Source organism: Strix uralensis, chromosome 6 (assembly GCF_047716275.1).
Source record: "Strix uralensis isolate ZFMK-TIS-50842 chromosome 6, bStrUra1, whole genome shotgun sequence".
Classification (NCBI taxonomy): domain Eukaryota; kingdom Metazoa; phylum Chordata; class Aves; order Strigiformes; family Strigidae; genus Strix; species Strix uralensis.
In genome coordinates this window covers 30,531,731-30,559,170 of record NC_133977.1, presented here as the reverse complement: position 1 = coordinate 30,559,170, position 27,440 = coordinate 30,531,731, and the positions used below count along the sequence as shown (strand labels likewise).

General features: G+C 41.2%; 1 protein-coding gene across 1 annotated transcript in view; it reads left to right on the top strand.

Moving 5' to 3' along the window:
* The first annotated feature begins 2,230 nt into the window (after positions 1 to 2,230).
* The window catches only part of CNTNAP5 (contactin associated protein family member 5), a 294,672-nt gene continuing 269,462 nt past the window's right edge, over positions 2,231 to 27,440 (top strand). The window contains exon 1 of the mRNA XM_074873542.1: positions 2,231 to 2,661. Within this exon, the coding sequence (XP_074729643.1) occupies positions 2,586 to 2,661 (76 nt within the window). The 5' untranslated portion in view covers positions 2,231 to 2,585. The remainder of the gene's footprint in view (positions 2,662 to 27,440) is intronic.

Sequence of the window (27,440 nt, the reverse complement as noted above, 5' to 3'; positions counted from 1 at the left end):
TTCCACATCTGCTTTCCCATAAACAAGCCACTAATTAGTTCAGTGAGTCAGTTAAAAAGTGCACCATTGTGCCAGATAGTTTAAAGAGACACTGAAAATATTTGAAACACAGTCCATTTAATTTTAATTATTTTTTAAAAGGAAAGCATGAAGAAAATCCCCACATTTAATCTCCTTCTTCTGAATTCCTCTGCTAATTTCAGAATACATAGTTGCAAAATTGTGACTCTGTCAAAGACTTGTGTGTCTCCAGAGCAAATCCACTCTGGCTTTAAGCTTTCTGATATATTCTACTGCTTAGCTTTACTCAAGTGGTAGCTCTGGAAGCACTGCTAGCGCTTCTAAAGCTTGATTACTCACCTGAAAAAGTCAAGTTAATAACCTAATTTTCTCAATACTCCAGCCTCCTGGCCTAATGCAGCAAAGCAATACAGTTCCTAGTTTCTGGGCCAGACTCTTGTCTATGATCTGTATGGGGAAGATAAGATGATTCTGACTAGGATAAGAAAATGTGAAGGTGAGACCCTCTCTCTCCCCCTCCACCGAGGGAAATGAGCAGAGCTTACTACCTTCAAAAATGGGCCTGCTCAGAGAAGATGGCGTCTGTGCCCTTACACAAACGCCTCCTGGACGATTAGTTGAACACCTCCTTCAGGGCCTTTGGAAGAGAGAGCAGACATCTCATGTAAATGCATTAGCCTTGGACTGACTCCCACCCCTAGTTTCCGAAATCTCGCTGGGCTCAGATGTAAGTGAAGCACAGACCAAGTGGGTCAGGTCTTTGCATGAGCGAAGATGAAACCTTGGTGTGCGCAGATGTATTTAAAGGCAGAAATTAAAGACTTGGAGAGCTCATTAGGCTTTTAAGTTCTTCCTAAATCTTGGGTTTGTCTGACTAAATCCTTTATTGACTCTGACTGAAAGCCTCAGTGCTAGGCAGCTATCCTTCCTGTTTAACCTTGTGTCACTTGTGTCACTTGTAACAACAGAAGGTGAAATAATTAGGTCATTTTTTAAACATGACTGTTGCTTTCCAAGCTGACTGCTCCTTTAAAGCTAAGATGTCCCCCTGACACTTCTCTTTGATATAGTACCTAATAGCTAAGCACAATGTCTTTCCTCCACCCTCCTTACTTTTTAATATGAGGCTTACAGCATGCCAACAATTTAAACCTCCGGTCTCCATTAGCAAGTCAGGATGGCTTTGGTGAACAGTCTGTTTCTTCTGATTATTCCTCGCCATTGTGAGGGATTAGGGCTGAGGACCAGCAACTTTCCCTCCACAAAGACTTTAATGGTCCAAACACGCTCTCCTTGCAGATTACAGCGGAATCACTAATGCAATTTTGACCTGACTTTGATGCAGCACTCTATTGATGTGGGGTGACGCCTCAGCAAAGCAACAAGGTTAGATCTCAGCAGTGATTAAACGGGAGCTCCCAAAAGGCCGTTGACCTCCCTCCGGTGCATGCAGGCGTGCCAGGAGCGGGCCCAAGGTGCCAGCTCAGGGCACACGCCAGCTGCCTGCACACAGGCTGTCTGGGGAAGGCGAGATGCTTTTTTAAACTCTGCTTTCCTCTATCCCCTCCTCTGGAACATAATCCCGGCCTGTTCAGCAGCTGAGCAGCCAGGCCATCAATCAATCAATCAGTCACGAAACCTGCTTTTTTCAAGCATCACCCTCGCCAGCCGGGAGGGGGTTGCAGCCCCAGGTACTGCCTTTCTCTTCGGGCGGGGGGACACTAACGAGAGCTTCCCGCGTCTCCGCTGGGACCCCCGGGCCACCTCCGCTCGCCTTCCAGGAGGGGCTAGGCAGGGACCCTGCGGACCAGCCGCGACAGAAGAGCAGATCGAGCATCAGCCCCGTCCCAGGCTCCATCCCTGCTCCCTGGGGGTGAGACTGAGCGGGGCTGGGGCTTGTCGGGCTGTGTCGGCACTATATATGCTGGGATATACAAGTGTATTTCATGTATGCGTATATAACATATGTATTTATAAGCAAACAAACAACTGAGCTGGGGGCTCTTTAAAATGTTCCAGCCACAGCGGTACCCAAAGGAGGTACCGCTGGAAAAAGAAAAGGAATTAAAAAAAAAAAAGATAAAAGGCAGATTTTTAATTTTTTTTTTTTTTTTCCTCCAGGCATCTGATTTACTCCGTGACTCTGATGCTTATCAACAACGCGTGAAGATTGCAATAAGGATCCTCCCTGGAAGGCGAGGAGGAGTGACTTCCAGGGGGCTGGGAGGAGGTGGAGAGCAGCGCGGCTCTCGCCTATAAGGAGGTGCCCAGCGCCCGGCTGCCGCTTCCCCGCCGCAGCTCGCAAGGTGAATTTCCGCGGCGGCAGCCGGGGGAGCGGGCTCGGCTCGGGCGCTGCCGCCGGCGCTTGGAGCGGCATCTCCGAGGGCCGCGGAGGAGGGTCCCTCGGCCGACCCCGACCGCGGCTCCCCCTTCACCCCCCGTGCCTGGATGCTGGATGGAGTAAATGAGCGGAGGAAAAGAGAGCGCGCAGAGACTGAGGGGCGCTCGGAGACCGGGACCGGGGGAGACAGGCGGGCGGCTGGCTTCCCCCTCCGGGGCTGAACATGGATTCCCGAGCCCTCGGGGGCTTCACTCTGCTGCTCTTCAGTTTTTGGCACCTGGGATTAACTGCAACGAATTGTGAGTAGCGGGAGCGCAAGGAGTTGCCTGGGGCTGGGGCGGGTGGGGTGGGGGGGGGGGTGGGCAGGGGCAGGAAGAGATGGGGGAAAAAACTCCCTGAAAAAGGGGGTTATTGCAACATGACCTCTAAGAAAGTTAGCCCGGCTCCGGTTTGCTAATGGAGCTTAGAAACGCAAAGTTGCGGCCAGATGGAGGGATTGCTCGCCACCGTCCTGCCGCTGTGGACGTGGGAGTAAACGGGAGCCGCTAGAGCCCGCAGCGAGCCGCTCGCTGCTTTTCCCTCACGGTTTTCTGTCCTTCCGCTGGCCGCAGTTTTTGCGGGCAGTGTCGCTGCCGCTCGCCTTGCCTCGGCTGCGGGCCGCCGGTGGGACGGGGCCGCCGCGCTGCGCCTCTGCCTGCCGGGCTGGAGGGGGTCGGTCCTTCCCGCACGACTCGGGGGGGTGCCGGCATTTTGCGGGCGCAGCCTCGCCCCAGCCTGGCGGAGCGGCGCTGGTGGTACCGGGCATCTTCGTCCTGGCCCGGCGGGCGCCGTCGGTTCCCACGGGCGCGGCTGGGTCCCGGGGCGTTCTCGCCGTCCCCGCTCCCTGCGCAGCATCCCGGGTGCGAAATCGCTGTTCGCTCCTTCTTCCTCGGGAGATTCCCCCCGTAAGTTTCCCACGTAGTGCCGCTGCCCCTGCGGGCGGTGCCAGCGGGGTCTGCCCCCGCAGGCAGGAGCCTCCCCTCGCCGCTGGCCTTCGCGGCACCGGCGGCGGGCGAGCACCGGCGGCGGCTCCACGGGCCAGCGCGGTGCAGCCGGGGACCTTCGGCGCTGGTGGGCCCGGGGGAGGAGGAGGAGGACGAAGAGCTGCTCCGTGAGCTGCCCCCCACCCCCCCGGGCAGCGGGGGCGGCCGATGCGGCAGGGAGCGGGAGCGGCGGGGCGCGGGGCGCGGCCTCCCCCGCGGGCGCGGCCCGTCGGGCGGCGCTGGGCGGGCCGGGGCCCCGCCGGGGCGCGGCGGACGCTAGAGGGCGCTGTTGCCCCGCCGGCGGCGCGGGGCGCCCGCCCCGTCCTGCCCGCACCGGCCCGGCCCCGCGCTGGGGTGCGCGGCTCGCGCTGCCCGCCCGCCCGCCTGCCTGCCCGCCCATGGCTGCCAGACGAGCCACCGCGCTGAGGGCGGTGAACTTATTTCCCTTCTTTTTCTTTTTTCTTCCCCTTTTGTAATTTTCAGTCAATTAAATTACGGTTAATATGTTTTAATAATGTTCACGAATACTAAATGGCAGGCGATTTAAGGCTGAGGCTTGCCATTACTGATGCAGTCATAAAGTTAATTCCCAACACTTAAAAAGAAACTCTGCATTAATGAGTTTTACTATTTCACGGGTGACAGTTTAATTTGCCAGTGCCAATAAACATTTCCATTGAATACACACTGCTTCCTAAATATTTAGGAGTCAATCTTTTTAAAGCATAATGATCAATGGTTTTATTATACTGTACAGATTTTACTTATTCATTGAGCAATGAATTAGCATGGAATCAGCTGTAAGTGCTTTCCCAGGAGCTGAGTGAAGGAGCCTGTGAATCTGTAATAGCTACAAGTTCCCTGGAAACCTCGTTAGATTTGCATGTGAAGATATCTGTGTGCGCACACGGACCTCAATAATTGCATCCAGTATGAAAATTCATCACCTTCTTAAATAAATCATCTCTGTATGTTGGAGCTTAGGGAAGCTGTGCTCTCTTCCTCAGTTTTGGGCTAAGAAAGCTTATATTGAATGTTATGTGCCTGTAAGTAGTATCCTGAAGTATACTTAAACAGCTACATAAAAGTGCCATTGCTTTTAAGGATTACTGGGCTCCCAGGTACCCAGTAAACTTTCCAAAAGAAGTTACCAAATTCTGCAGATGGGAAGCTTCAGCACAGGCCACTGTCAGGAGCTGAGGTTCTTCTACTTGAAAGCCAAAGTGCAAATGGAAGAGCATTTCTTCTCTGCCTTCCTCAGTTTGAACAGTTTGGCCGAAGGAATCGCATTCAGGTGCCTATACTGGTATATTTACAATGGCTTCAACTGGCTTGTTTCTGACAGGTTTTGCAAACGAGAACAGAACCGGGGACAGTATTTACAGTGGAAAAGGAGTATGCTTCTAGGAGGAAGAATGCAACTTATTTAGTTTTCTTCCTAATATCTAACATGGCATTAATCTAATTTGGGTTTTTTCCTTGCTTCTAAATTAGGAAACTCCTAAAAATGATTCTCCTCTCAATTATTTAGTTTCTATAAAGTAAAAATCCTGAGTAAGTCAAAATCTTCCTCACCACTGAGATACTTAATTCCAATTTCCTCTTTGGTAATAGTTTTTAATTAAACAAAGAATTGCTAAAGAAACTGCTTTGAAACACAGCTACAGGCTAGGGGTCGGTAGACATCATTAGGAAGATCAAAATCACCAAATGCTAATAAAACATAAGAAATTCATCCTACTTTGCTTTTTGCAGTAATTTATTAAATTTGGTAAACAGAGTGGCAATAGGAGTTCCCAAGATACTAATTACTAGAAAATTAATAAATAGCCATGTACGTAACATTGGAAATGTGTTGCATACAATATCAGGCGGGACTGAAACTTCTACATTTATCAGGTAGACAAGGAGACACAAAGCCTTACCCACTATATAACAAATTAGTTGCCCTTTAGCAGAACATTCTGTGATCTGGAAACATTAGTAGCTTTGTTAAGTCTAGATTTCCAGTTGTTGAGTGCGGTTTTTTTTCCTCCTTTTTCCTTTTTAAAGTTAGAGGGAGAGGGAAATAGTGAAAATATGAAAAGAGAAATGAACTTATGTTTCCTCCAACCATGTTGACATAGCAGTTCAGGGCTGGTCTGCAGCTGCAGAAAAGAATCTGAGGAGTATTCCTGGTTAGTGATGCTCTGCCCCGTTTGGTATTATGTATCCTAGAAATTTTTCCTATTGTTGTTTTACCCATTATGGCTTACTCCCCCTTATTTATGTATTTTTTGACTGACTTTTCTCACATGGCCAGAAGAATGTAGCAGATTAAAACACCTCCTGGAGAAATGGCATCTTCTAACTCCTGTTGCAAAAGTTACTCTCAGAAATGATTACGTTTCCGTTCCTGAACACAGCCTCCTCTTCCTCCCACAGTATTCCTAGTGTTTATTATCCCAGTTCACTAGCACTTACTACCTGATCATGATCATACCTTAAACGTGGTCATAACTGTCAGTTGAAGCTGCAAAAATTCAGTGTGTGGCAGAATCAGATCCCTATTGAATGTCTTCTTGAAATGTATGGTCCGATACTCTGCAGTAGATTTAGACGTGGCCTTACAGGAGACTGTCTTTAATAACTCTATTCAGTTAAAAGGTAGGTAGTATGTGTCTGTATTTCTATTTATTTTGAAATATAAAAAAAATTGAAGAAAACATACATTTTCTTGGACAAGGAGACTCTTTTTTTTTTTTTTAGGCTACAGAAGTGTTCACTGTAATTTTAGTCTTCCTCTGCAGTGATCTAAATTGATGGTAACTGTGCAGGAGTCAGACAAGTGTAAGTGAAAACTTACAGGAGAAAATTTGACTCTGGATATTTGAGGTCATCAAGATCAGTAGTGTATCTGGGACTTGTAACAGCACGTATGAGACCCATTTGGTCAACAGTGGTACAGCCAAGAGGTCTCTTAAACAGTGACCTTTCAATCCATGTGGTCAGAAATGCTAATTTTTGAAGAGATCTGCTGAAATAGGTAGAATATTGATCATCTGATCTCTGTTTGTGGCTCATTTGCTTGCAGGCTGAGTAAAAGGGATCAGACGCACATCTCTGGCTTTTTCTCTGGCTCCGGTACTTGAATATTCTTTACAAAAGACATATTCAGACATGCTTTCCGCCTTTTATTTCCATACAGGGAGAAAAACATACAAACGTTAGCTTTTTCATGCCCTCAGATGCAACAGTGAAGAAATGGTACAAAATAATGAGGTTTCCTGAGAGAAGGACTGTGAATGACCTACTGCTGATCAGTGCCTTTCTTGCATGTCATTGTCTAGCTTTCAATCAGTTTGACTCACCTAGCACTCCTTGGCTTTGAATCAGTCTTAAAAACGGTCTCCACGGACTACAATGGTCTTTGGATTCTGCATCTACTAGGCAGATGGCATTGCCAGCCCACAGGAATCTATCCAGGGTTATTATCATCTCAGTATCAAATACATTGTCTGATTGGACATTTTTTTTTCTTTATTTGCTCTTAATCTCGTGCAAATGCAGCAGGATTTTTCATATAAATTAACAGCAAGAACAAATTGTTTTCAAATGTGCTTGGTACATTTGTACAAAGTATAGACTTCAAGTGGAAAATATGGTGATTCTGGGTAGGACAACACACTTGTGAAGCATTCACAGCACATGGCACGTACAGGCTTCTGCCAGCACCCCAGTGAGCGCAGGACTGGTGAATATTTTTTTGATCGCTGTGATCATTCCTTTATCAATGGGAAACTGAGGCAGTGTGTCATAAGCAAGTATGGACATAGATTCTCACATTGACTCTACATTTAAGTATCTAAAATAAGTCCTTTTGGGTCAACTGACTTGATCTCATATGGTGTGAGCATGTCCTGTGCTCTGTTAGATCATATTCATGTTTGTCCCGCTATATGTAATCATTTCTAAATCCGTGGATTACTCTCCGTTTCCTCTTCCTCTCCCTCCCCTTTTCTGCTGCTATTTGAAGCAAGTGGAGTTTGGATAGCTGAATACTGAAATGAATAAGAATCCGAAGGCAGTGGGAGTGTGGGATGGCATTTATTTATTTTTAGCCCCCAAAATGCATTTTCTATGGATGTGATAGGTTTCAGCTCACTTGGAGAACTTGAATTACTGTCTTACCCTCCCCTGCTCTGAAAGAGATGAGAATGGGAAAAGCACAGAACTGCAGGTGTATCTACCAGCATCACACATGACAGAGGCTCTCTAGATGCATCTGCTTTCCCCTAGCCTACCAGCCTCCAGAGTCCTACCAAGTATTCAAGGGAGCGGACTCCGTATATAGGGCACCAGGTAGCATGCTGTGCTTTTTTAAAAAAATAAAGCACTCTGTTGGGTTTTTCCACACGAGGAATTGGGGGAAAGATATTCTGGTCCTGTAGCATTCACTTTTTCAGACTGCTGCTGTCGTGCTGATACAAAGGCCACATTTGCATCATGTTTGTAGGATGTGGTTCTTGCTGGACACATCTCTTCTGGGTCTATGCAGAAAGGAAGGGTGCAAAAGAGAAAAGAAGTGGTAGATCCATGTGAAAATTTTCTTTCTGCTGTCAATAAAGTGTCTTTAAGAAACATAGACTGTTTTGGGTTTTTTTTCCATTCTTAACTAAACTCCCTCTACTCAAACCAAGAAAGAGGGGAAGAGAATAGCGTAATCCTGATGTAATAAAGGTTTAAAATTACAGGCAATTCTTGGAGGTTTTGAATGCATCACTTGGTAAAGTGGGAGGTATCAGCAGACCTATTAGCAAGTCTCTGTAGAGTCAGAGGAAAACAAATTTTTTTGTACACAGTGCTGGACTGATATCATAGATAATTAATTTCCTTGTATTAATCTTGTCTCTGAATTTTCTAATTGCCCTGTGCAGATTCTTGTGGGCTGATAATGCCATCTGTTCACTGGATCAGTGCAACTGACGGTGTTTTAAATGATGAAAACAATGCAATATAGAATCTAAAGGAAAAAGAGATGCCAAAACATTGATTTATTTATTTTTAATTATCTACTCTGTTAAGCAGTTAAAAAAATTGGTAGTTCATAGTGTGGTGATCTAACTGCCTTTCTAAATAGATATGCAGAAAAAATTTCAGAATTTAGCTGGTATTTTCCTCAAAAATAAAGGAAGATAACTTAGTAAAAGAGAGAGCATGAAGCCATTTGTAAATGTCATGAAGGATCTTGCCTGATCTGTATTCCAGGAGAGGAAACCACATTTTTATGGCTGCATTTTGCCTCTGCATGATACTAGCTCTTTCTCTACATTCTTACAAACCATGCTGGAACTCAGATAACTTGGTCTATTCCCTAAAGAAGTTTGTGCTCAGAGATTATCAACACAGGTTCTGAATAAAGCAGTGGAATTCTGTATGAACCTACCTATTTACAATACTAAATGGGTATTAGAGTTCTGGTTGGTTCAATTATTACTGTATTTTGTAACCTGTGAATTAAAGGCCTGCAGAGTTCATTTTTTGAATGTACAATTGTAGTACTTTAACTGAAAATAAGATATAAATCTCAGAGAGACAAAGTGTGGTCTTCTAGGTAATGGTAGCTTTTATTTTATCCAGTGTTTCTCTACCATAATAAAGACCTCAGCAGTGTTCAACCTCTCAGTCTCTAGTGCAACCCCAGAAGTCCCAACCTGTATGGACATTGAATAACCCCGACTACCAAAAGTGTGCTATAGACAGGGCAAAAGAATGTGATGAGTTCGTGGTCATATGTGTTAAAAAGGTTTCTTTCCTCCATGGCAAAAGTTTGTGGAAATAATTTTGGAAGAGAGATGCTTGTTCTACTCTTTCAGACATCGTGTATGTATATGTTCTCTGGTTGAGGAGAAGGCTTTAGTGTTAGAAAGAAATGTCAAGAAATGATTCACATGGCAAAAGAAGCACTAGTGCCTTGGTCTCTTTCTGTATCAGTGGCAGCATACCAGCGTAACTTTTGTCCTCATCCTATGCATATGCCAAATCAGAGAGAGGAGTCAGGCTTGGAATCAGACCCCTGTGTGTCAGCGTGTTGCAGATGGGAGGAATTTTCTCGTGAACCAGGGTGCAGATGGGTTTTTAAGAGAACTAGTAGATTTTTTTCCTCAGTTTGAGTCTCATTGAAACTGGCTTTGGATAACAGCAGTTAAACGGTTTCTGTTTTGTCATGAATGATGATTACTTAAGAAACTAAATTTAAAGTAACATTCATCAACATCACTGATTCAAGCTCTGGAGGCTGTTTCAGCTCCAGAATTGTGTTGGTGTGTTTGTACTGGGCCAGGGAAGTCCAGATTCCTGACCATAGAGGCTGGCTTATCGTTGGGTTGGATGTTGGCTTATCCTTGGTTTACTGGGAAGAGTCTCTGTGACTCCCTCCTGTCACAGTCAACATCAGATACATTACGTCAGTGAGTAGCTTCTAACGTGCCAACACTGTTTCCATGCTGGACAACACGACTCCAAATTTGAGGTTAAGGGGTATTCTTGATGAGCGTCACTGTTACATGCATTCCTAAGAGCAATAACAAGGAAAAGCTAATTTTGTAATTGCTCATTCAATGCCATTCTAGGTTATAAAAGATTTTTAGAGGCCGGTGTTAACATACTTTTTTCCAAACTATTAACTGCCTGGGATCTGTGTGATCATTATGGGATAAAGGAGCATAGAGTTGCAGTGGGACACACTGCACTCCTTTCAGCCCAGTACCACTCAAAAGATATTCAGCAACAACCACAGCAGTGGAAACTGCAAAGAACAACTATGGTATCATTCTGGGGAACACTTCCCTTTTGACATTGATAATTAGAGTTTAGCATAGAGCTCCAACGCATGAAACAGAATGGTATTCAATACTAACCATTGTGGCACAGTAGCAATTGGGCTGAAAAGGAAATAAATGCGTTTTCATTCTCTGTTTTATTGTGTGTATTGAGAAGGATTGAGTGTTGGCCCTTAGGAATTCTGGAGCATAAATTTCTCTTCTAAAACTATTCAGTGCACTGTGTTGCCAATATAGTAGTAAATAATAATAATAATTTTCAAATGGGTAGAATCCTCTCTTTGTTCCCAGCTGGGCAATAAGGAGTTGATAAATGCTATACTGCCTGGATAAGAATTGGCAAGTTCCATTTACTTCTGCTCTAAATGGTGAGGCATTGTTCCTCAATGACAATGGTTCTTCACTGATGACAGCTCGTCAGCAGTCCAGGAACAGAGACAAATACCTTGTGATCTATGTCACCAGTGACATAGCTGTAGTTGTTCCCATATTAGTTCAGTGATGTCTCTATATGTTTAGGCCTAAATGGCCCCCACTTCTGATGCAGATACTACAAGCCATTGCTCTCTGTCCTCCTTCTAGATCATAAAAACAACCTACTGAGCATTAATAAAGCCATTTTATTTCTTCCCTCCATGCAAATTTATCACTGGAGCAGGAGGGGAAATAGCATTTTTTTACTGGAGAATATGTGGTGTGTCTGTAACATTATATGTAAGGAAAGGAGCAGGAGATGAAGACTGTTCTTTGTGGGGAAAGAGGGGAGGTCACAAAGGATCTCCCAGTTTCCAGTTACTAGTGGCAGCTTCCTAATGCACTCAATGAGGAGGTCTGAATTAATGGTCCAAGTGAGTCATCAGTGAACCGTTAGGAGTAACACATTCATTTGTAGTAATCAGAATTGATTTATGGATAGGACAAAAGGGACTAAATATGCTATGAAAATGCATGTCGTAGATTTTTTTTTTCCCCTGATGAATAATTCATCTTCTTCTAGTATCCATGAAAACAAACACTGTGCACATAAGAACCCATTAAAAAAGTTAATCCCACAAATGGCTGAACACGGAGAAAATCAGCTTTTGTTTTAAAAGGTAGATTTACTCAAATCTTCTCTAATTTGATTTGCCAGTGGGGTATAATTTAAATCAAACAAGTTAGCAGCATTACTTGCTATATGAAGGTCTAAATATTTAATAGATCACGAGAAATGCTTGCCCCACAGGATAATGAGCTAAGGAGCACTCATTCTCCACCGTGCAGAGGGTAAGCTAAACCCAACAAAAATAGCAAGCAAAATGGAGAGGGAGCTTCTGTTCACGGGATATGGTCCTCTAAAGCTGGCTTTAGGAGCACTTGTAGTAGACTCAATACTCTAAATAATCCCGGGGAAACTTACCTCTATGAGTAATGGTAGTAGCTTTTTAGTAGCTGTAAGGGTCCATGATTCCCATGGTCTCCACATGTCTGTGAAGATGCCCACAGTGAACCTCTCCTAGCCAGAACACATCTTTTAGGACATGCAGGATGCTGTGTACTCAGATAATGCCAGTGGGCTCCTGGAAAGTTGTATCAGCAGGAGGGGGAACATTGGTTCCTCTAGAGAGACTGGAGCTTCAGAGGAGCTAAACTGTTTTGTCTAAAGCTACCTAGGAAGTCTTTGAAAAAAACAGAACATGAACTTGAATATATTGCATTCTAGGGGGGCACTTTATGCCCTACCCTTGGTGCAACTGCTTATGTGGACACTAAACAGAACAGCAGAGAGAAAGGAGAAGGAAAACCTTACACAGAGAGAACAGTGCCATTAGATTTCTTCCTACCTGCCCCAAAAAATTCAGAGTGGTTGGCTTGTGTTGTTTTATTATTTTTTAATTTTGTATCAAAATAGTTTGCATTTTAATTTTAGAGGAAGAAGTCCCTTCAGCAACCCCTAGCAAGATTAAACAGCTATGGCATTTTTCACACAGACTGTTTGTTTGGAAAAGAAAATGAAAATTTGATGAATTTCAATGGGATGTAGCTTGCAGCATTCAAATATTTATAGATTATCAAATTCCCTTTTCCCAGCTCTGCTTCTTAAGTGCAGAGCTCATCTTACATGTAATATTAATTCTCATTATTCTTGGACCGTTATTCACTGAATTCTTGTGCAGACTCAGTTCATCTAGGACCTGGTCTAAACTTCCAGAAGATGAAGGGAATGACTTGTACTTGAATTTCAGATCATCTTTTCCTCAGAAGTTAGTTCATCCAGAGTGTAAATCCTTGTTATTGTTCTCCTGTGAAGTTTATTTTTCTTAAAACCTGTCTGGCAATGTATGCAATACGAGATGTGTTTGTACCTGTCAGTACGAAGAACTATTCATTTTCCTGATGGTTGCTGCTCCTTTTGAGTACATCAAATGAGAGTGCATTGGCCTGTTCTTTTGTCATATTCTATGCCAAACTTGTGTCCGACTTATTGACAAAGTAAGTTAAAGTTGCACACCCTTTTGCGTTCTTCACATTTTTTTACCAACAGTTGTTCTGTTTCTTGGGTCCTCCTGTTCTGTTGAGGTGACTACTAGCCACTGTAACACATAGGATTACAATGTGATAATGTTTTTTTATAAGCATTACAGAAAACATCTTAAATGCTCTGAAAAGCTGATAGTCCAAGGACGTTCCTGGTTGTCTGTCTTCCAGGCAGGTATGAGTTCACATTGCTGGTGCTCCTGGTTGGACAGATGAAAGCTCGTTCCAGCCTGGAAAACATATAGCTAGCTTTTTGTTAGTAACATTAAGTACATGAGGTTGCTCATGACAGTGGACAGAAGTCTGCATAGATACATTAAAAAAAATTTAATACCATGTTTTTCCCATCCCTATCTCCATACTCTGAAGAAATTCACTGAGTAATTTCCTTTGTTTTCTGGCCCAGTTTCCTGTTGGAGAGCTACTGTATGATTTCTGTGCTCTAGGAAAGCAACCAAAGAATTTAAGGGTTTGGCTGTGCCATTCATGTGTGAAGCATATAGGCTGGAACCAGGTATTATGGGGAGGAAAGGATGAACTGAGTCAGGCTGAAAACTAGTATTGTCAGTCATTCCTGAGTTCCAAATTTCCCTTAAATTACTAACATTAGACATTTTAACTCTAACATTAGATTTGTTTGCAAATTATAAACTCTTCTGTCTTTAAAATCTACATCTGGTAGCTGGTTCTGTTCCCTGGGGCGTCCTCCAGAGAGGTTGCGCATGAGTCGAAGTAGTCTATTTACTGCATCATTATGAGTTTGGATTACACGCCCACATTCATCAGTGAGTGTTTGCAAAAGCCCAAACTGTTTTTCAGACGAGCAACAGAGATGTGCTTTTCGTCTGTACTTTTGCTCAGGAGCTGTGGTTGGCTTTGTTGGGCAGGGTCAACCAATATGAAAGAAGTGGCCTACTTTCTTGAGACCTCAGCAGAATAGATAGAAAAAAAGATCTGCTCCCTAAATCATAAGTCATTTTCCACTTTAGCTTATGGAAGGAGGTATCAACCACCATGACTCATCCCACTTCACAGCAAATACATGCTATTTCACTTGCTCTGACAGGCTTGATCCAAACCCCACCAGTTCTGTCATTGGGTCCGGACATCAATGGCTTGTGTGAATTAAATAAGGAAGTCCTGATTTGACAGCCTTTCTCTGATTACAAGCAGTCAGTGAGTCAGAGCTATAACAGAACAGATTTTCCTCCTACCCCCTCCAACCCTGCCCTCCCCCCCCACCCCCCCCAACTTAGTACCATCTGATTTATAGTGCCTGTTTTTTTGCAACTTCATCTAATTAGCACAGGCACTGGGGTCAGTATTCTAACACCTGACAGACTTTACAAGGGAACACCACAATTACAAGTGCAATTATCTGTTTTTCTGCTGCACTGAAAAATGTAGCATATGAAAATTAACATAAAACCCCTAAGTGTTATGATAAAAGTGTAGGCGTTAGGGGAGAGGCACCATCTTCAAATTTGAAAGGCCTGGGTTTGATGCTTGACTTTTTGAAAGTTTTCCTGGTCATCATTAGGTGACGTGTTTAAATGCTTTGAGCTTGAGTTTACCCGGTTTATCTCGTTAGGGCTAAACGTTCATCTCTTCTAGTGTGTACAGACTTATACATAACAACAGGGGTTAGAGAAAGAGGCCCCTATGCTAGGCAATAACTTAATATAAGCAATAATGCTATTAGCACACATCTTTCAAAAGTACTGACTGCATCGATGAGTAATGGAATCTCTAAACCATTGTGATTGCGCTGGCTCTCCCTGATGCCTTCCAGAGGGGTCTGTACACAACAATTTTTAGGATCTTTGTGTAAATCTACAATTATGCAGTCTAACGCGAGAGCTATGGGCTGGTTGGGTGTAAGCCAGGAAAACAAACTGTGCCCTTCCCATCATTTCTATAGGGCATGTGGATGCTAACTTGCATCTCCCTACAAAAGCACTGGTGCTAAACTAAAATTGTGTGATGGAAATGGTGCACTCATGTTAAGTTAAAGAATAACAACCAGTTAAATATGACTATAAAGTACTGTCCTGAGATAACCCTTCTCTTGTGCAGTTCTTTTGGCTATTCCCTTTTATTTCTTACATTAAGGGAAACTGTAATCTTAGCTTAGAGGAAATTTAGAGCAAATCTATAAAGTCATGTTCAAGCTAAGCTTTGTAAATTCCAAGACAGACACTTAATTCAGTGTGCAGGCAGGGAGAAAAACAGTTCACAGCTGGAAATGCCTGTTCTTGTCTTCCATGAGATGCACAGAGAAGGGTAATTGACTTAGACTCCTTCAGGATAGGAATGGGTTTTCTGTGTTAGTAAGTGTGAAGCACAAGGTCTTCATCCTAGTGGGAGGATCTCTTCATGCCAGTGATGATAACAGCAAAGTCTCTGCTCTGAAGACTACATATGAATGCAAATGCATCTTCTGCTTCTGCAGCATATTTGTAAGTATGTCACTGGCTGGTGGCAGCCTTTGATGTCTTTGAACAAATAACTAGTTTGGTAAGAACAGCCAGAGAGTTCTAGCCTGGGACTAGTAAACCAATCCTTCAACCCTCAAGAAATTAAAAAAAATTTTTTGGAATAGCCCTTAACTAAGAAATAGGAAACTCACAAAGCTGATATTGAAGGTAGCAAAGTTTAGCTGTTGTTAGATATCCACAGTCTATGTGTACCTGTAGATTTTCTTCAACTAGGAAATAATGATGATGGAAAAACCCTCCTCCTTCCCATGTCTGTAACCTACTTTTGAGCATAAATATATGAAAGAAGGTGGGAGTCATTCATGATACTCCAAAGCACTACATTAATCAATAAGCCCATTTATTTCATTGAGGATATTCTTGTACAAAACAGAGTACCGAAGAGAAAGTCTGAGGCTAGTACTAGTATGTTTAAAGCCAAATGCAACTGTATGATTATCCCACTCTGTGATAGTTTTGTCAGTGATTTAAAAACTACTTCCTGTAATGTTCTTACATATACTAGCAAATAAATCTTATGCTCATACTTAGTGTAAGTATTACGAATATCAACACATAACACATAACCTCACCATTCACTGAAGTGACCAAGAAGATCAAAACAAAGTGAAACAGTCACCAGCTATGCAAATGAACAAGGCTTAGAGCGAATCTGCCTGTGTTGTCAGTAATTTGATGGGTTGTTTTTTTGATTAAGCTTCCCTGGGGGGAAGGAAAGGTTTAATTAAAAAGAGATTCAAGGGGAATTCAGAATAGTAAGTCATGTCTATTTTATCCCTGCCAGAGCCTTAGAAAATAGGTGGCTGCACAGGTGGAGGTGCAAACAGGAAAGAAGTAGGACCGTCTCCTTCGTGAGTTTGGACCTTCCCACCTGCAGTTTTCAGTATTTCCACTCCTGATAGCAACAGAGTCAGCAATGGCTGCTCTTCCCTAGCTTTGTCCTTTATTTCTTTTTTCCGGGTAGAGCAATTTCAATTACACCAACTTGTCAGAGACCTGAGATCTAGAAGGCTGCAACATCAAGCTACTTAGGTGTTGTAGTGTCATTTCAGCTAGATTAAAAGCAGAGTCCCTCAAATATTGAAATGCTGGTTGAATCAAGTGTCTGTCAAATAAGTAAGGTAATGGAAAAGACCTTTCTGAATACAGAAGAGCACTGATATTTTGCAGGTCAGTAAAGGATTTGTCTCGGATGTCTTCTAGAAATGGCTGAATAGTTTTCTAAGGTTTTTGGCCAGTTTTGATGAAAGAACAAGTGAGAAAGCACTTCTAGTGCTGTTTCTAAGAATCTTTGGGGAAATTATCTTAATTTTTCAGGTCACATTATGTTTCTGTGCCTGATGCTCTGTTTGTTCAACATTTAAATATGTGCCTTTGTAGTTGGAAAAGCAAATGGCTACAGAATATCATTAGGACTATTGAGGTTAGGTTTTACAGTATAAACATGTTTCAGTTGAGTCCAGAGGATTTAATTCTTAGCACATTGTTTAGAAAAGCGATAGCACACTTAAGCAATGGTAAACTGAATCAGAACTCTGTATGCTCACTGAAGTCAAGCGTTCCAGTAAACAGTACCAGAAGCCAGAATGGTTCAACTGAAAGAAAAGTATTTATACCTCCTAATAGACTCCAATTACTGAAAAGTATGTAGAGCTGATGAAAATAAATTCTCCCTCTTCTCCTTCTTTTAGGGGAATTTAACTTTTTTTTTTTCATTCTATCATCTAAATGTTAGTTCCTCTACCTTGAAATTAGATAAAGAATGCTCAGCCCCAGTGATGAGACATCAAATCCTCAAGATATGCTGCTCCTGAATTTTGGTGACTATTCAGTTTGCAATTTTCTTTTGTAAATGGAACACTTGAAATTTGATCTTGAATACGTATGCCCAGATCTTTCTACTGACTTGTGTGTGCATTTACCTATATATGACATTTTAAGAGAAAAGTTGTATGTGCGAATACCTTCAGCTCTTTGTACAGAGCAGAATAATATTTTAGATGTTGTTGCTTTTATAGAAACCATTTCATTATAATTACTAAAATGAAACAAAAAAAATGAAGTGATGGAATTAAACAGTTCGCTGATGAAATACATTAATTTCCATTTTTGTATTTTATTTTTGCCTTTGTTATACTCTTTCTTTTGGGGCGGGAAAAATTTTCTAAGATCGAGAAGCTTGAATATTCTGTTTAATCAGAGATTTATAACTTTTTTTGAAGATGAGTGATTAGGAACTTGACTCTTACATACAATCCTTTCCAAGAATTTCTTTAATTTGTGACTTTCTATCATTTCTCATTTAATGATGGCTAGTGAGCCCCTGTGGTCTGCAATACCAAGAAAAATACACTGTGATGAGCTGAAGGAATCTGCTATAATTAAACTCTCCCTGTTTCACTACACAATTCATGCACAGAAATTTTCCTGTGGTGTGAGGGGTAGACTCTTTGTACTGAATATATCCCATTTTAAGAATACCAAAGAAGTTGCCTAGAAAGGGACATCATTAGTTACCCTTACGCCTTCTGAGCCCTCTGCTCAAGAACTTGCTGCTGTTTCTGGTAAGAAGAAAGATTGCATCCAGAAGGACCTTCATGCAGGCATCTGCTCTGATTTCTGTCTCTGCCATTTAGTTGGTTCTCTCACTAGCTTTCAACATGTCTTCAGTCACACTGCAAGTACTGTCCTCTTTTTTTTTTTTTTGTTTTGTTTTCTATGTTTATTTTTCTCTTTTCCTCTTGCTTATTCTGTTCAGCTCTCTGATTCAATGACTAATCTGTGTCTCGTAAGTCAAGGAAAACAAATGGTGAGTTGCTTTTCCTCCCACGATCTCTCTAATTCTCATCGCTTTTAAGTGTCCTCACTGTCCTCTGTGTCCTTCAGGCTTACCACTGTAGACTCCCCTGGCTTTCCACAGTTCGGCCTGTGTCCAAATCTTATTACTTTCTCAAGATTAAATACAATCTTCAACCACTCCATGTCATGCTGATAGATACAATCCTTCCTCTCTTCTGAGGTGGTTGATAAGATGGGAAGTACTGGTTTATGGTGAAAGTCTGCATAAAGCTGAAAGAGAAGGGAAGCTGAGGGTCTTTTGATATAATAATAGTGAAAAACTCTAGCAATATTCCTGATTTCAGGAAAACCACCTTCCAAACAAAGAGACACAACCCCTGTTAGAAGAAGGGGTTTATCTGAAACTGCAGATCAGGATTGCTTATGTTCAGGCTGAACAAGCAGCTCAGAGACAGCAGAGTCTGCTTTATCTGCTTCAATCTAGCACCTCTCCTCTATATCCGTTTCTTATTTGACTCTGGAAAGTCCTTTCTTCTAAGCCATGAGGTCCAAAATCATGTAGAACCTGGCATTCAAAGTTAATTCCCATTTCCTTTGAATGCTTTTGTATTTGCATACAGGAATAAGTGTGTATATGTATGTAAACATACACAGGTAATTATCTTCTCTTTATGTATATGTATGTATATGTTTATACACAAATACGTACTTACAAATAAATATATATATAGGTTATCTGGCAGCTTACAGATGTTCATGCTCCAAAAAATATTAAAAACCTGTATAGAGCTAACAGAATGTGCTTTTCTGGAGATTGGAGAGTTACTTTACATCTCTTCTACTGGCTGTTTATGAAGCAGACCCTAAGCTTTTCTGTGGGACTTGTTGCATTTAGCATCTCATCTGAAAAAAAAAAAAAAATCAGATACTAAATTTTGACTTCATGGGATTACAATGTTTTAAAAGATTTTGCAGTTAAATCTAACTGCATAAATACACTGTCTACAGACTTGTCCTCTCTGTGAAAACTATATGGTTGTCTTATGCAGTAATAAGGATTTAAAATTACTGCAGCTAGTAAGCCAGCTGGACAACATCGTAAAAAAGAAGAGAGATTTCTTGTGTGGGCTTGAACAAATTACCAACTTGCTCTATGCCCCAGCTTCTGCTGGATCTTCCTGCATGCTTTTCAGAAGTAGGGAGAGTAGCTTGGTAGTTCTTTAATTGCTTTTTTTCCCCTCTAAAATGCTGATTCAGTCAAGCCACAGAAGACTTGTGAAAGGATGTTTTGACATAACATTAAAGATACTCAGGTTATTGAATTAGTATTTTTATTGTTCCTTTTATCTTCCAATGATCTGAATCAAAACCTTATTTTGCAAACTTATTATTATATTATAAAAATTATTTCAATTTATGTTCTGTTTTAGAGTGGAGTGGGAGGACAGTGAAGTGACAACAAACAAAAATTCACGATTAAAATTTTCATAAGATAGGACAATTTTTTTTTTTCTCCCTAGATGTAGCTAGCTTCTTTTATAAAATATGCTATGTTTTTGTTTTTAAGGAGGAATTGTTGTAAGATAAAATATTTACCATATTGTATCATATTTATAAAGATGAATATATAAATCAGATTTCTGATAATGAAGCATGGTGACAAATATGCAATTGCCTAGAATACAATTAAGGTGAACTATTAAGGAAAATCAACAGACAGAAATGTTTGAACCATCATGTTCAAAAATTCACATAATTTTCCTCCTGCATGATGGAAAAGTAGTTACTACAGCAGAATAGTGAAAATACAATATGGAACAAGCAGATTCATATGAATATTCATAAGCACACACGTGCCTACACCAACACATTGACACACTGTATGTCAAAGAACAAGCAGGAGCCCTGAAACAGCACTTTGGAGGCACTGTGCCAGAGCCCTTCCGTGTGCTATATCCACATATATATTGGTTGTAAATATCCCACGGCTTACTTTGCTCATTCTTGTTGGCAAACACAGGGCTTAAGTGAAATGATCCACAACTACCCTCAGGTGTCTCATGCTTGCTTTTCTAGGTTTATACAGTATCTTATTTTTCATCCCTAATCTCATTACCTTGCATTCTCTACAGGGAGCTGCACAAGACTCCTATCTGCCAATAAGACAAATCCACTTGCGTTATTTTGATTTTGATTGTAGCATCTCCTCCAGTGGTTTGTGTGCATATGTGTCATCAAGAAAAGTACTGTCACAGGGTGAACTGCAAAATACTTCTCAACAGGTATCTGAAGTTACTGCCATAAATCTTTCCTATTACAGAGTCTTTCAAACATGTCCTTTTGTAGCATTTCTAATATGACCTTGCCACTTCTCATCTTCAGTCCCATATCATGTGTCTTGGCAGGTTGACCATGCCAGAGACGACACAGACGTATGGTATTTGGCCAGTGATTACTTCTTTTTTTTCCCATTTCTGGAAAAGAGAAAACAGCATGGTGGCAGGATTTCCAAAACTTTTTCTTTAATAAGTCAACAGGCATCACAGAACAGCTCAACTGTTTGCAATCTAAATTATAGAAAGCAATCAATATGAAACCTGGAATATTTTTTCTCTGTATACAATTTAAGCTCTGTTTTCAGTATGAAACTCAAACTAAGACTTTAATATCTCTTGGAGACTGAGGGATGGAAGTTAACTAATGTTAGTATAAAGTGTATAAAGTGTGTGGAGCTGCAGGTCTGGGAAATGTTACTCTAGACATGGCTCCTGGTTTCAGAGTCCATGGCTGGAGCTGAAGATACCCACAGCATGATGGGTCTCAGAGCAATATTTATCCCAGTAGAAAACTGAGGAGAAAAATGAAGTTTACATGTGAGTGTTAAATGTTTGAAAAAAAAACATGGATTTGTGTGATTCCTTGCTCAGAACTATCTCAGAGGTAACTGGAGATAGGAAGGAGGAGGAGACTTTTAAATCCCCTTTTACCCTTTCATAGGGACATGGACTCCAAAAGCCATTAAAAGAGGGAATGTATGCAGAGAAATAATTATTTCTGCAGTTCACAGAGTCCCACTGGAGAAATAGGCTAAGCATGTCTCAAAGTATTTTTATATGCAAAGGTTTGATAGTTTGAATGGAAAGTTTTGTTACTGAAAATGAGTTTGATTTGTTAATAAGAAGGAGGCTTCTCATTTAGTTTTATTATTAGTTCAAAGAACCAGTTAGGCTTCCTTTTCTACCCTCTTTATTTCCTTGCTTTCCCTCCCTTCTCTTTTTCAGTTCTTATCTTTGTAATTTTCTCAGAGCTGCAGTAGTTTAGAAAGAAAATTAGGAGGGAGAGAATAGAGAAGCAAGAAGGAAAGACTTGATCATTGTTTTTCACTTCAAAACCTGTTTCCATTTTTTTTTAACATAAAAATGAAAATTGCAATTCAAATGGAAATGTACCATTCAAAAACTTGGGGAAACGAGGCAGGTTTCTTTTTTTTCCTCCTCTCTTCTTTAACATTTATTTTACTGTTTCTGTAATGCATATCACCATGCTAGAAGTATGTGCCATTTAGCCTGCTAATAGCAGTGGACTCAAACCCCTTTTATCAGATAGTAGATTCAGCCTTGTATCACCAAAGTGACTGGAGATTTGTCAGCATCATTTTAGCATGCTGGCTTGATCAGGTGATGCTATAGAGATTCCTATTGCTGCTCTACATTATCTTTCATGTCTTGCAATTTGTGCTATTCATACAAATTGCTCCCAATGATGGTATTCAAAGCCAAATTTAAACATACCACTAAACCATGGGAACATAGCACATAACAAGCTACAATGAAATGCAAGAAGGATTGGATCATATGATCACCTTTGGCTCAGAAATACCTAATGAATGGTAAATGCAGTTCAGCTACATGTTGAATAATGAGCTCAGAAACAATGATGAAAGAAAGCTGATCTGATGAAAGGGTGGCAGCACAGTAAGTGAGGAATGAAAGTGGGAGTTATTAAAGGCATGTCTCCTGAAACTTTGGAGCAACAATTTCGGCTTGCTGCAAGGGAACAGCTTAGGCAAAAGAAATATGCAGCCAGAGGAAAGCAAGCCACAGGGTAGAAGATGTGTTTACTTGGACTTCTGCAGTGAACTGAGACAATTTCCCTTCACAGATTGGAAAAATTACTCAGGTATGAGGCATAGGTTTAATCTACTATTTTACCTCACAAATTTTATCTAAATCTATAGGGAGAAGAGGAGCTGTCAGTCAGATTAATGAAGAGTTATAACACCTTCCTTGGGAAGGAGAGTAGAATCATCATTAATTTTGGGCTAAGTGGATCTCAAGGTAGCTCGTAACCCTCCAATTAGTACCACCTATGGGCACCGTTTGGCATGGAAGAGAGTGGGTCACTTCTCAGTCCTTCCACCCTTACTCCCAGCCCAATTTAGTTATAACTCCAGTTATGTCCTTTTTCCAGCCAAGTGGCGCGGGCAGTACCTGAGTGTGTCCCATTTTTGGTGCCCAGCCCTCTCCCACCAGGGAGCTGCTTTTTCTAGAGCATCTCAGTCTCCTCCCAACATGGAAAAACAGAGGCATGCATCCAGGTGGGGAAATGCTTCTGGATTCAAAAGCTGAAGCATAGCTCTTCCTTTCAGCAGGAAGAAAACCTCCAACAAGTCAGAGATTGGTCTCTTTGTGGTTGTACGGCAAGCTAGAAAAGCTGGGGGAAAAGGACAATGAGCTTCCCCACCTGATGACAAGGAAAAAAAATGTATTTTGGGCAGAATTCACATTGGGATGTCTTAATTTATGCATCTGGTTCAGCCTCATCCAAATGATCTGGACCCAATATCACTATGATACTTTGTTCTCTGAATATGCATTTACAGTTCTCTTGCCATTTTTTACTTTCTCCTTTCTTTTCCTTTCTCCCCACAAGGCGGGGGGGGGGGGGGGGGGGAAGGAATATTTTTTGATATTTCCACTTGGGATGAGATGTATTTTAAAAATATTTTGTTGTTCAAACAGGTGATTCTTTTTTTTAACCTTAGGAACTTTCTAAACAATATTTGGTTGCAATTAATATTTCTCTGAAAGGCTTTTGACCAGGTTTAGATACTTTCATTACAGCTTTATTCAGTGAAGTATTTTCAGTTAGAAAAAAGTGTCTTTTAAATTTTAAAATGTATTTTTAATTGTGGTAAAAGTCAGACATGCAAATACAACAGAATGCGCTCTGCTCTGCTGAATGCTGTATAGGCAAGATCAGCTCAGCAGATGCAAAACACTAACACATCAACACTTGACATTCGTTTATTTTCTGCTGCCTGCACAGAGGACCTGCTTGCAGAATCATACCGAGTGTGCTGAATCTCAGTTTCCTATTTGATCTCAAGAATACAGCAGTGGAGGAGGAAAATGAAGGTTTGAAATCATAGGCACTAGGAGTTGATGAAGCAATCTAAATTATATTGGAAATGGTAGTAGGGAGGGCAGAAGCAAAGAATGGAGCATAGCTATGGGGGGGGAAAAAAAACCAACATAAGAATCTGTCTTTGCCGTGTTTCCTTCCTTATACTCTGGTCCTGTAATACGTCTCAGAGAATTCTTTATGTAAAACCACATTTGCTATATGGTCTGATTAATGCTGCTTCGACACTTGCTTTCTCTGCGAAGCATGTGCATCTCCATTCAGTCTGTTAGAGGCTTCAAAATATTTTAAGTGAAGTAACATGCTCTTGGCAAGGGTTAAACAGACATCAGTAGAGTAGCACTCAGTTTGTCAGCCCCAACGTGCTCTGTAAGCAATTTCTTTAGAAGCTTTAAATTGAGAAAAACACAGCTCTGTATTAGTGATCCTTTCCTTCCCTTTCTTTCACTGCAGTCTCTTGCTTGTCTTGTAAGTGAATGAACTGCGAACAAAAATGCTGTCCACCTAAAATATAATTTGCTCTCCATGGTGCTGAATGAATAATTTATTGAGCTAACTGAGTACAGCATGTCTAAGCACTTGATCAGGTATCGTTGACTGCTTGGATGGGTGATAGGGAAAGCTGAGTGAACTTTTTTCCATGAGATTTTGTGGTGGTATAAACCTAAAAGTAGCGAAACTGTTAGACCTTCTAGCTCTACGTAGTCTCTCATGTGAGCCAGGACTCAGAGAAAATGACAGTGTTTGGCAAAGAATTTATGCAATCAATCTTCCGGTAATTTTATTTTAAACTTTTTTTTTTCCCTCTGATATACTTAACACTGCTCTCTGCATGTGGGATTGCAGGTAGTTATCGAATTTTTTTTTTTTTTTTCAACTGTTGTGTGGAAACTTCTGACATTATTTGATGTGTAATATTTATCAATGCAGGGACAGCGTTTGTGTCAGTGATGCTGTGTATTCTAAAATGCATGGCACACAAAAATTATTGATCCTTTTAAGTAGCCCAAATGATTTTTAGCTTTGGCTCAGGCTCTATTAGCAATGTGGAAAATTGGAAAAGGCTCTCAAGAAATAAACTAGCATCAGATTGAAACTGCAACTCAAGAGCTGTCAAGTGGAGAAGTACTTATGAATTGTAATGAACATGATCTAAAGATGACATTATCCTTTAGGAGTTTGGTTAAATCTTCCCTCCAGTCATATGACTCAAAGTTCCCTTAGAACAAACAAAACCAAAATAAGAGCAGTTTTAGGAAATGCATTTAGAGGTGGTGCACATTAAATACAGAAGGGATTAGAGTGTGATTTGCACCAGGGACAGGGTTGGAAGAGTGCCAAAGGAAAGCTACAAATTATGAGGCTGGCACAGGGGTCCAAGCTACCTTCAGCAGAAATTCTCTTATATGGCTGCAAAAAAATTACTATATTTTTCCCCTCACACTAGTTTAAGTATATTGGATGTTGCCTCCAAAACATTCCAAGACATTTTACATTACACTTCTCCATAGGTTTATATCCATGTAGATATTTAACTCTGATTCATATTTTTGATGGAAGGCGAGACAATTTCTGACACAGTCTGGCTTTGGTCATGTATTGAGTTCTGTGTTGCATGCCATCTGGGGTGAAAGGAAACCTATTCCTTTCTGAAGGCTTCTCAAACACCTTTCACAGGGCAGCACATTAAGAGATATGTTAGCATTCACTGGTAATAATATGAAAGAAAATACTGTTACTGTGAACTGTATGACTGCAGTAGAGAGTCACAGTTGGTCTACAGGCCACTGCTTCCAGGAGCTGGCCATAAATACTACTCAGCAGTATTTCAGGTGAAGGGAATTATTTTCCTTCAGGCTGCAGATATTTTTTTTTCTATGTATTCAACTCTCTTTCATATAACTTTTGGTTTGTTTTTTTTTTTTTTTTTTTAAAGTAAAAAACATAAAAAAACCCCAAACCTAAACCCTGGCAGAAGATGTAGAAAGCAGATATTCATTTACCTTGATATCTAGAAGGAATGCACTCACCTTTGACAAAACAAGTAGTTTTTTTTTTTTAATTGTTCCCATGTTGACAGAGTGGATGTGAAATGCAGTGAACGGCAGGTTCAAAAACATTTCTAGGATCAGAGGAATGATTCTATCAGAGCTGTACTTTGATGCTACTAATATCACTTTCCTGGAGATCTTCCAGGTTATATCTGTTTAGGTTTGCTGCCAAAGGAAACTATTTGGTTTTACTGTTGTCAGCACAGTGGAGACAGTGTGGATGCAGAAAGGAACACTGGATTTTTCTCAGCTTCTGTGCATTTCAGAATATATATACATGAGAAAATAGCTGGCAATGAGCTATACAAAGCAAGAGAAGTCTAGCCCTTTCCAGATTCAAAATTGGTATGTGAGCAGCCAGTTAGAAAAATCAAATCTTAACTTGCAAGTTATCATGCAATCCACTGAGGAAAAATAAATGCAGAAAAAGGAGCAGCATGTACAACCGTCTCTCTGAATACATCTCAGTACTGATCCAGCCTTCTAACACAGTTTAGTATTTCCTGGTGATGTTTCCTCCCCCTGTACAAGTGTACACTTCATTCATGACTAATACATGAACTCACGAAGCACCCATATTTAGACAGCTATAAACTGAATTAATTCAAATGTGATTGATAAAAGCTTGCCCAGAGAGATTATATTACTAATTAAACTGTAATGCATTAGAAATACTTCAAATCAGTTTCATTTTACATCATTAAGTATCCCAGTCAAAATGTCCAGTAGTGACTGATTAGAGGTGAGATTCCTGTACAATCTCAGTTGGCTTTACTTTTATGTGGAAGAGGGACAGGGTCTGGCCATGGGTGTTTGCCTGGAAGGGAGACTTGAGAGGGATTTGGTGTTTGGTTTTTCCCTGTGCGGTGTTGAGTTACTTGGCACTTGTTCACCGCATGGGGAGCAGCAGGAATACTGAGTAAGGGTCTAGCAGCCTGGTGTGGCTGTTGTCAGGCACCCTGCCCTGCCTTGCCCTTCTCTTGAGGAGGTGGAACCTCGTGTCTCTGCACGAGCCTTGTGGTGCTCTCTATGTGCACACAAAAATACATGTTATTATGAAAAGAAATATTTGGGTCTGAATTTTAGAATCAGTGTCCCAGTAGATGTGAAGATTATCAATTACTTCTTTTTCTTCTGCGTTTGAAGAGGGTCTTCAAGGAAAGACCTGATGTTTGCATCTTTCCTGTTAGGTGTCTGGCTAGGAGTATTTGCTCTGACAAGTTATACTGAAGAAATGTGGTTGAGAACTGGCATTTATCTAATTACCAAAACTTAGACAGATGCCTTGTTTAAAGAACCTTTTTAGATGGCTGAGATCATATAAATGCAGCTTTTTTTTTTTTTACTTACTGTAACTATGTTTAAATTAAAGGCAGGGTTCCCATAGACTTGATTACAATGTGTGTGGATAAAACCTTTCATTTTGTTGACATAAGGAACTATCTTCCTTCAGCACACTGTTTTCCTCCCTCACATTACTCTTCATCCCCTGATATGAAGTGTCATTGTTCTAAAATACACCGTCTCATTTTCAGAGGGTAACAGGACACCAGTCTTCTATTCAGAAAGCTCAATAAAGCACCTTCTTTAGACGTTATATTTCATAGAATCACAGAATGGTTTGAGTTGGAAGGGGCCTTAAAGATCATCTAGTTCTACCTTCATCAACCTTCCACTAGACCAGGTTGCTCAAAGCCCCGTCCAACCTGGCCTTGAACACTTCCAGGGCGGGGGCAGCCACAACCTCTCTGGGCAACCGGTTCCAGTGCCTCACCACCCTCACAGTAAAGAATTTCTTCCTTACATCTAATCTAAATCTACCCTCTTTCAGTTTAAAACCATTACCCCTTGTCCTATCACTACACTCCCTGATAAATAGTCCCTCCCCACCTTTCCTGTAGGCCCTCTTTAAGTACTGGAAGGCCACTAGAATGTCTCCCTGGAGC